Here is a 10,321-nt window from a genome sequence, read left to right on the forward strand (position 1 = left end):
TTATTGGTTATTATTGACTGGAGATGTTCCCAATGCATGGTGGATTGTGAGGCGCCCATTTGTAAGGAGCAGATCCCGTCTCCCACAACATATCTCAATCATGTATAGGGATTCTCTCAATGATAAATATGAGAGATGTTTCTAATGCACGCTGAGATGTGCATGTGGGGCGCTAATGTGAACTCCTTACAAAGACAGAAGCGACTGCGTGAAGAGACCGGGTGCTAACTGTTCTCCCAAGTCCCAACATTTACGACCGTGCATTTAAAACATCTCCATACATTTCTTTATCCAGGGGAGGTATTACCGCAGGGCCGTAGAAGAGCAGTGTCAGTACAAATTTTGTGCGTACCGAATCTGGATTTCTGCGTGAAAGGCTGAAAGCTCTCCCACTGTCCCACACGAGCACCAAATGGTGTGGTCAACTTTACAGTAAAACAAAAGACCCCATCACATTAGGGATGAATAATAATGCTTGGACTTGTAACACATCTCGAATAGGGGTTTTTACTGTTCAATTCACCCCAACAAATATTAGGTACTTAGGTGCCGGTTTGGAATTGATGCCAATACTCGGGCGGGTATTGGTGTTATAGGTGAAAATGTTTGAAAATTTGAATTGTTATAAATCTGCAATGAAATTCAGAATTCTGAGATGGAGTGCCCCCAATGGAGCACGCACACGCCCCAAACCTTTCAGACTAAAATCAAAATGCTTAATTTCAGAAACCATTCCTAAACTCTCCACTGGGAGGGCATTTTGTTACTCTCTTTCACATGCTAAAATATTCTGGGGGAATGCCTGAAATGGTCAATCAAGGGGTGAAACAACATTCTCATCGTGTTATCTGTAGATGAAAGAATAACCAACAATACCAGTATATCACAGTAGTTTGTTTTGGGGGGTTCATAGGGGAAAAAGCTTTTCCATGATCCATCTTCCTGCATGTATTTGCTCCCGAACCAGGGGAAAAGTTACAGGTAATAAGGGATGAACAGATGTTACATGGAGCCAGGAGTCACCTTGTAAACTACCAGAACCACTCATGTCCTGCATCCACTGCTTTTACATTTGTTGGCACTAGGGGCACGGTGCCATAGAGGGAAATGAAATCGTTTAGGCAATTTTTCCTCCTTGTACTATGTCCTTTCAGACTGCTGATGCCCGATGATCCAATTTCATATATCTTCCCTGCAAATGTAAAGACCCTATTCGTTAGCAATTAAATTGAAATATAGATGTTTAAATCATGAAACCCACAAATTAATTGAAACCTTATGCAAAAAATATATAAAGCTAATTTGATCCCATCAACAAAAGAGAGTTTTGGAATGAGAAATGAACCTGTAATTTGGGAAAAAAAAAGAAACTACATGCACTATTCCCTTTTTATATGCAAACATCAAAGTTCTATAAAGAAGCTATAAAAAGAGGTTCTGGAACTCGAATAGTTTGCACCATGCAACATAATAATAGGTCCATGTGTTGCTGGGTAGAAGTTCTTTGAACCAGCGTAAATAGAAAAAAAAAAGTAATATTCTAAGATTTTATTTCCTAATAGAGACAAAAAATCAAGAAGGAAATAAGCAAGAAAGAAAGATACATAAAATACTTAAAAAACATAAAGAATTTTGTGAGACTCTGCCTGTCAATGTTTAACATTGCCAAGAAAATGACATGGGAATAAGGGGAAGTGTAGTGGAAAAGGTGTTGAGATTGATGGACTACATAACCATTTTATTTGGTAGAGCCGTAGAATTTTTCATGCAATCCAGCATATACATGAACAATGCAGGAAGTCAAAGTCTTCATGAGCTACATAAATAGAAGAAATTACCTTTAACCCATATTGGAGGTGCACCAGTGGCATTTGCAACAAGTAGAGACATTGCAATGTCTTCACAGTTTCTGTAAGAAAGCAGAAAAGAACTAAATACATAGATATGCAATCTCTCTCTCAGGTACAAACATGAAGATGCAGGCAGGCATGTAAGCACGCAAGAATACTTTATTCTCCTTAGAAGAAGGCAGCAAACCTTTCTCTTGTTACATAATCATGTATGGATGAGGGCATCTTGTAGGTATACAAATCCAAGTACTTCTTGTGAAAGAATGCTGCTTTTGAGAGGACCATACTGTAAGTGCCCATCCACCAAACTGACCACCAACCTCCATATTTGTAATATGCAACACCATCCTTCTGTTTTGGGCAAAGAAACGTTTTAGAAAAAAAAGGCAATATATGCATATATTTGTTTCAGAGCACTATGGTGAGTCGTGAAAACCCATGACTGCATATTATTAATATGGGTTCCCAAAAAGCTGCATTTGTCATTAAACTACCTACTAAATAAAAGTGGAATATGTTAGAATCATTTACAGCTATTACTAATACAGAACTTTGATAAAGATTACAAGTCCATATATGCAGATTCAAGACCAGAACGATGAGAGTATTATATTCTTTTATTTGAGGAAAGTATAAGCAAAGTTATGGGAGCCATATTTTTAGCAAACTTTCAGATTCTAAATGATTTTTTATACCAGTGCAGTCTATTATCACTAAAAGGATAAAGTAATTCAAAGAAAAGACTCATAGTCAAACAGTTAATTTTCTCTCTTCAAACAGACTGGATGGGACTCATATGAAAGAGTTTACAGATTTCCCATTTCTGCACCATGGAATGAAACCTGATGGGGATCAAGTGGCATTTAGTCAGCAGTTCATACAGCATGGGGTTAGGCAATGGGCAGCAAAGCCATGGAGCAAGGGAAACATACCAGACTGAGCTGGTGGACCTGATAAAAAACACTTGTGTACCCAAGAATTGCAACAGATTACTGGTGTCAAATCTTTCTATTTGCATAGACAAACAATTGCCATGTAAATTAATTGCCTACCTCCTCTTATGATGAATATTAGAAAGATAAAGGAAAAAGGAAGTTAAAATTATTTTTTTAGTTAGTAACTATAGATTATTAAGCATAGAAGACCACCAACAGCTCCAGTAGAAGAAGTGTTTTGTTACAACAGAGTAATCGAGATGCATCAAAATATATGTAAAGGCCATTACCTGATGCTGGTTCCATTTATCCATGGTTTTGGGAGGGGTATTTTTTGCATGTAGTGGCGACCCTCAGGCTCAAAACCATATCCTCACACATTGGACCAAGATTTTACCTTTGCACCAGGCAATGGCCTCCACATCAGATAATGTACTGGATTTCAAATCTTCATTTGGTGAAACAAGATTCATGTAGCCGACCCCATATAGTTGAGATAAGACTTAGATGATGATGATGATGATGAGGATGAGGAGGAGGAGGAGGAGGTTATTTATTGATTGGATGTCACAACCATGAGATCTCTGGTTCAAGCACATATTACCAGAGCACCATGAAAGGGAATTATAAACAGAGGTTTTTCTACAATTTTACTAGTGAGTGAGGTAGGTGCATAGCTTCTTGACACAGTATGTATCATAACCAGAGAAGCTATCATCAGAAATTTTTCAACAAGAACAAATTCAAAGGTGAAACCTCACAAGGACAATATTATAGGAAAGGAAATCACTCACCTCTACATCCAGCCAATGCATGCGGGGAACAAATCCCACCATTGTGGAAGAAGCACTTTGCCACACACTAAATGCAAACTCCAAAGTATGGCAAGGAACAATTACGTCATCATCAACGGAAAAGATTGCATCTGTCCTGAGGTCCACAATTGGCTTAAATCTATTATTCAGATTATCCTCCTCGTTTAGGTCAAACCTAAAATTAGGTTTGTGTGCAGTCTGTGACTTTGAGAATACAATATTCTTAAGATAGGCTTTTAGGCTGTCTGATGGTGGATCACTCTCACTCCATACAACATGTATTGCATCAGTTCCACTACAAGATGCATAGTGGGCTACAGCTTGCTTAAGGAGAGAATTGCGCTTCCATGTGTTAATCAGAACTGTGTATCCACCCCTGCCAGATAGACAGAAATGCTATCAAAACACTGGAAGAACATATGCAAAGAAAAATAACTAATAGAGGGGAATCAATAAAGCAATATGAGAACATTAATTCTTTTAGGCTGTGTTTGGTTTGGTAGAAAATAAGAAAGAAACAGAATTGAGGAAAATTTCTTAAGGAATTTCACAAATTTTGTTAAGAACTTTCCCTTAACTTTCTCTTTCCCTCTTCTTTTCCATCAAACCAAGCATAGCCTTGGAGAAAATGGCCAACCAGATAAAATTGGTATGTAGAGGCAAGTCTATGAAGCAGAAAAGCAAACTGTGAATTGCAAAACAATATTGGGATTTGTTCCTTGCTGTCAATGAGGTATGGATAACATGATCCAATCCAGGAAAAAAAATCAAACTAACTGAGAATTGCAAAACAAAGGTGGGATTTGTTCCTTGCTGTCAATGAGGTATGGAAAATATGATCCAATCCAGACAAAAAGCTTACTTAGGCTATTAGGAAATAGTTGTAGCTTTTATGTTGCAGTTAATCGAAGCGCAGCCTAGCACTTAAAGTTGAATTGAATGACCACATACGCACTTCATTCTTTTTCTCCTTTATGCCATTGTTTATTTGAACATGTGGGTATGATTGTGTGGCTGGAATCATATAGAAGATATGAAACTTGTCTGTATGCTCTCCAAATACAAACCTAGTATTTGACGGCCAAGACATATGATCAATTCTTTTTTTTTTATTGACAACCACACTAGATGATCGAACATTCCATCCATTAGATGGTTCGTTTAAAAATAATTGTTGTGGGCCAGCATCACCCTAAAGCAGGTCATACTGCTTTTGGTTTTATTCTTCTTAACAAGCACAAGATATCAAGCTGAATTTGATGGTCACTAAACATGCAGCCAGTTCTTCTGGTATTGGTGGTGTTTCATGGATTGTTAAGACAACACGACCTTTGTCTATTTGGGCCTGGTAGGGGTAGGAAAGGAGATGGCTCATTCCTATTATGTTTTATTTGGAAATCACAAGCCCTTTCTGAAGTTGCATTCCTTGTGCAGACTGCATGATTGGATAAAATTCTGCAACCAATCATCAGGTCTCCTGTAATCTCTCTATATCCAGATAAATAAATCAAGAGCGATAGAAGTGAAGAGCCAGTATGCAGCTTCTAATTCACTAATCATTCCTTCATAATTTGTAGTCACATTTTATGGGTGGTTTTGAAGTGAGCTGGAGTCACCCTGTTAACATCAGATTATATCTTGACAAATGATTATGTTAGCAGGATGACCCATTCCTGGGCAGGCTATAGGACAACTGTATCTAATTATGGATGATCAGAAGGCTCAATTTTGTCCCCCTCGAGGTAGCATCATATGCAACTGTGCTAAATAAATTCTGATAATAATACAGATTAAAATGATTATATAGGTATTAAGCATCTTTAAATAGACAAATGAGTCCACAATTAAAGAAGCGAAATCTAGTAAAATAAAGATATTAGGCATCTGTAATTGTGTTTTCCGGTGTAACTCTAAAGATGGGAAATTTGGAAGGCAAGTAAAATACCAACATCTAGTTGAAGCCCCATAGTGCATTTATTTTTTCTTGTCTTTTAGAGAAATCAGTGAAGTCAATCATATGTGGTAGTTAAAATGAGAATACACCAGAAACCTTTCCTGCATAAAAGCACCAAAAGACTTCACTATTTAAACTAACTCAGACCTTTTCATGACTTACCTAGTCATTGCATTACTTTCCTGTATTCTAACTCAGCCCTACAAACGGAGCAGAACCACATGCTTGAAAAGTGTACTAGAAGTAATCTCGAACCACATGCTTGAATAGGCAGCATTTTACAAGTGCAACAAAGGAGTCTATTTTTTTTTTTTTGATAAGAACAACAAGGAGATTCTTCCCAGATAATTCAAAAGGAGAAATGATGTTCGAGAAGGAAGTCTCCCAAGACCGAGATGGAAGAAGCTTATTGCTGATAGCAACCAACTAAAATTAGCTCCTCCGGCATGTTACGGAAGTGCAGTCTATCCTAAATTGCTGATACTCATTACAGTAAAGAACTGATAAAAGACCCAAAAATGCACCACCATGTACCTAAATGAACTAATACCTCAAATCTCAACAGGAAGATCTATTTTAGGAATGATCACTACCGGGTCACGAAGAGAACAATTAATCTCAACATTCCTCATCTTTGGGGGCAAAGTACTATGAAGAAAACAGAAAATAGAGCAGAGTAGTGGCACGGACAGGATACTGTGGTCAGCTCGCTCGCAAGCTAATAGTCAAAATCGGACCTGACCGATCTACCAAAACAATTTGTAAGGAGTACAATTGAGACTCATAATAACTGAGCCAAAACTAAGTTATATCAGATTAATCCAATCGAACGAAAGAGGGAAAGAAACAACTCGAAGAGAGATGTAAGGAGGGTTACCTAGACGGAGCGGAAACGGAAGAAGAGTAGTGAGGGTTCCATCCCATTAGAGAACCGATCCTGGAGCCAATGAAAAAAACGACTAAGAGAATGCATAAGGCGAGAAGGAGTTTAGCCTTAGAGGGCGGAAGCAAGTGCCGGATCCGACGGAGCAGAAGAGGCGAGCGGCTATTGTAGACACCTCGACTGGCGGCCTTATCCTTCGCCGGCGAGTACAAGCCGGTATCGCCGGCAGAGATGTCCCTCAATCCGATGATTGCCGCCATGGCCCACTTCCATCAAAAAGAAAAACAGTTTGCTCACTCAGGCATGATCGTAACATGAGCCACAATCCATACCGCCCATCTGATCTAACCGATTCTCATATAGATAAAAACGAGAAAGGAAATCGAGCTTGAGCAGTGGACAAATGAAATGGTTCCCCTTCTTCGGTTCTTCCTGCTACCAATATATAAATGTAAAAGCTCGACGTCTTTCTCTGATCTTGCTTGCTTTTAGTAGCTTACTGTTGGCTCACGCTTATCATCAACTGTACTGTACTGTGCTGATCATCATGCGCAGGTATCAAGTATCTTTGAGCTGAGGTTATTAGAGATAATTAATTACTGGTAATACCCCTGGAGATTGCCTGCTGCTTTGCTTTTGGGAATTAATTTTGACGCGATCGCAACGTGTCCACGTGTACTTGGAATCGTTAAACTCATACTTTGCAGGGGAAAAAAAGCACAAAAGGAATTGTGTGAATTGACGAAAAAGGAAGGAATTTCTTTTTTTTTTTTTTTTTTCACAAAAACAAAGTTTGCTGAATGAACTGAGGAAAGCAACAGACAGATTCAGGAATTGTTTTTAGTCTGTTGTTACTCTGGCAACGTCTGGCAACGAGATTTGCAGCGATCACAACAATCAACCCATCATCTCTAAATTGGCTTGTGTTGACGCAACTACTGGTGGCCATGGATTCTGTAGCTCTGGATCTGCTGTTAACAGGGATTGTCTATATACAACGACTCAAGACTGGAAGATCGCCAGACAGTTGAATTGACCATTACTGGGGTGGAGAAAGCTGTGACAGAACAAAGGACCAGAGAAGAGAGAAATACAAACGTGGCTGGAAAAAACTTGGAACGTCGTTGACAAAACTTGATAGGCCACCGGTTCATAGGTCAAATTGTTTAAGTCTAACCTCTGGTTTTGATGATGCATCATATCACGAGTTCACGACGATGTAATTAATTCTCCAAAGTCTAACAATTTCAAAACCAGTAGTTTCTGATACAAAGTTTACAAACATTCCTTAGTGCTTGTTTGGAATAGAAAAGCTTGCATATGATACATTACTACGGGTGAGGGGTAAAATAGTATTTACAATTAATATTCTTTTAGTCGTAATTAAAGCTGTGCTTGTTTGTTTGCAATGAAATTTATTTGCACTGATGCAAAATTATATTACTGCAAATGATTTCAGCTTTCTTTGAGCTGCTATGGTTAAGCTACTAGAGCTTTCGTTGAGCAGCTTATCAAAAATTGCTATCACCTAAGCCATGTTTGGTAAAATCATGTTAAATGATTGAACAGATCAGTTAATTGGGAAAATGCCCAAAAAAAGAGACTTGTAATCTTTCCATATGAGTTTTCTTGGTAATTAATTGCAAAAGGGAGAGATTGTCTATACACAAGTATGCCTTTATTTCTGAAGTTTGGTTCTTCCTACATATGTGAAAGCTTTGCCATTATTCATGGTTATATCTTACGAGTGGAACAGTCGAAAAGAAAAGAAAAGAACAAAAAAGAGATGGTAGTCTATCAAAGTTTAACTTTTTGTAGGTCAAGCATCCCTATTTTCATGGTAATGAGTTGAGGAAAAACTTAAAATAAACAAAAAAACAAAAAATCAGAGATATTGGAGAAAAAGAAGAAAGATGAAGAGAGAAAAAACTTTGCAATGTTATTTCTTTAATGTTGATGCTTTTTTTAAGCTAAAACTTGTTTGGGAATAACAGGGAATGTTTTTTCTTCTTCAGTGCATAAAGGGAAGAAGAAGGAACACAGAAGAAAGAAGAAATACGTCTTTCACATGTCCTTTGATCTTTCAATGGATACTGTATGTGATTTTGGAAAAAGATTGAGGGTACTTTTTGTCTTAATGATCAAGTTGCCCAGCTGAGTTCCTGATGAACCATTGGCGGTGTTTGGGATTGATGCTGTTTCCCTAAGAGGCATTTTCTGAGAAAACCATGTTGCATAAGTATGTATTTTTTCAAAAACTGTTTACTCAAGTTTTCTATTTGTCACCATTGTTGTTTCTGTCATACAAGTGTTTTCTGTTTGGGATTGATAAATTGTTGTTTCTATTTGGTACCAAAAGAGGGTATTTTCTCATGCCACATCAAAAAATGGATTTCTGATGTGGCACCATTTTCTGAGGAAAAGGCATCGATCCCAAACACCTACTAAGAATAGCTTCACAGGAGTCATTTAACCATCTCAATGAAAGTCGATGTCGACTTTCCAGATTTTCACCAAGCAGGGCTCAATGAGAGAAGTCACTGTCAGTAAACCCTCCCAACCGGGAACATAAGCGACATTTGATGAAAATCACTGAAAGTCCAAACAGACAGTGCTCACTAAACAGATGCTTAGTATATGTTTGGCATCGATGCTGAGAAAACGGTGCTGCTAGTGTGTGGGTTAGAAGCACCATTTTCTCAGAAAATGATACCTTTTTTTTTGTTTGGTATCGTTGCTACCAGGTAGGACGTTTTCTGGAGCAACAACAACTTTTTTTGTCCCATTTTCTCGAGCACTATTTTTTCTGATGTGGTACTGATGTGACATTGTTTTCTAGAACAACGACAACGATGCCAAACAGACGCTTATTTTGCTGTCCTTCAGCAAAGAAAATAGAAAACAACATCCAAATTTTATTTATTTGTATGTTTGATTGTTTGTTTATTTGCTTTTTTTTTTTTTTTGCAGGGGGTAATAATACTAAACCAGCCCTTACTTAAGACTTAAGAGTTAAGACCGGGAAGCTTTTGATTCATATGGTAGTAAATAAATCCCAATTGGAAAGAATACTGGAAATCACTGCTTCTTTGTATTATTTTAATCTAATACTAGTTTTGAAAATTCAATTGAAATAAAACCACCCGATCAGTAAAAAAAAAAAAAACAAAGAAAAAATAAAACCCCCCGGATATTTATTCTTCATTGGTTTTGGGCCGAATTGGTCCCATAGCCAATACCCACATGCACCATCCAGGGGTGAGCATAATTTAGTTTAAACTTTAAAACTAAACCAAAAATTTTGGTTTTGGTTGATTCGATTTTTAAAATTAGAAATTCAGTTAAAACTTTGATATATAATGTATAATATATTATATTATTTAGGGCATGTAACGAGAAAATTAATAAAGTTTCATAAATTAGCAATTCTGATACTTTTTGAAATAGATTACCAAAACGGTAAGCAAGAGTTTTTTTGACCAAATTACCCTTTTTCATCGAATTGAAAAGGGAGGAGGAGCTTACTATTCATCTTCTTATTCCTCCTAACGCTGTCTCTAGTTTGTTTTGACTTTTAACACTGAGTCCTGAGACAAACATGTGACTCCAATCTTTTTGGGTTCCATCTAACATCTAAACCTATCCCCTTCACTCCTCTTTGCTAAACATAACTTGAGAGACAAATATGCGACTCCAACCCTACCCCATTCACTTTACTCCAATCCGACTGCTCTTCACTGTAGTCCGCCTAGAGGAGATCCTCTAGACTCCAACTAGTTTAAATTCTTTTCTGCTTTTAACATTAGATGATTTTCATAGGAAAATCCTATCCCTAGTTCTACAGTTCCAGAATCAAATTTTAGACGTCTTGATTCAACTCCAAA

The 10,321-nt window shown here is 37.6% G+C and overlaps 1 protein-coding gene across 1 annotated transcript; it reads right to left on the reverse strand.

Moving 5' to 3' along the window:
• Nucleotides 1-823: 823 nt before the first annotated feature.
• On the reverse strand, nucleotides 824-7,730 carry LOC148880129 (glycosylinositol phosphorylceramide mannosyl transferase 1-like). Its single transcript, XM_088961965.1, has 5 exons — nucleotides 6,432-7,730; nucleotides 3,580-3,976; nucleotides 2,038-2,201; nucleotides 1,839-1,909; nucleotides 824-1,192 (listed from the first exon to the last, which is right to left on the reverse strand). The coding sequence occupies exons 1-5, from the start codon at nucleotides 6,695-6,697 to the stop codon at nucleotides 1,032-1,034; spliced, it is 1,059 nt and encodes a 352-aa protein (XP_088818091.1). The 5' UTR covers nucleotides 6,698-7,730; the 3' UTR covers nucleotides 824-1,031.
• Between the last annotated feature and the right edge of the window lie 2,591 nt (nucleotides 7,731-10,321).

The sequence above is a fragment of the Nelumbo lutea genome, chromosome 1 (genome assembly GCF_056320005.1).
Source record: "Nelumbo lutea isolate HS-2025 chromosome 1, American lotus-T2T, whole genome shotgun sequence".
In the NCBI taxonomy this organism is placed as follows: Eukaryota; Viridiplantae; Streptophyta; class Magnoliopsida; order Proteales; family Nelumbonaceae; genus Nelumbo; species Nelumbo lutea.

What these genes read in the sequence shown, in the direction of transcription:
- LOC148880129 (XM_088961965.1), bottom strand. Translation starts at nt 6,697, where the DNA reads ATGGCGGCAATCATCGGATTGAGGGACATCTCTGCCGGCGATACCGGC. An exon ending in TCCGTTTCCGCTCCGTCTAG is followed by an intron (nt 3,977 to 6,431) that starts GTAACCCTCCTT and finishes TCTATCTGGCAG; the next exon opens with GGGTGGATACACAGTTCTGA. An exon ending in ACCTCCAATATGGGTTAAAG is followed by an intron (nt 1,193 to 1,838) that starts GTAATTTCTTCT and finishes TTACATTTGCAG; the next exon opens with GGAAGATATATGAAATTGGA.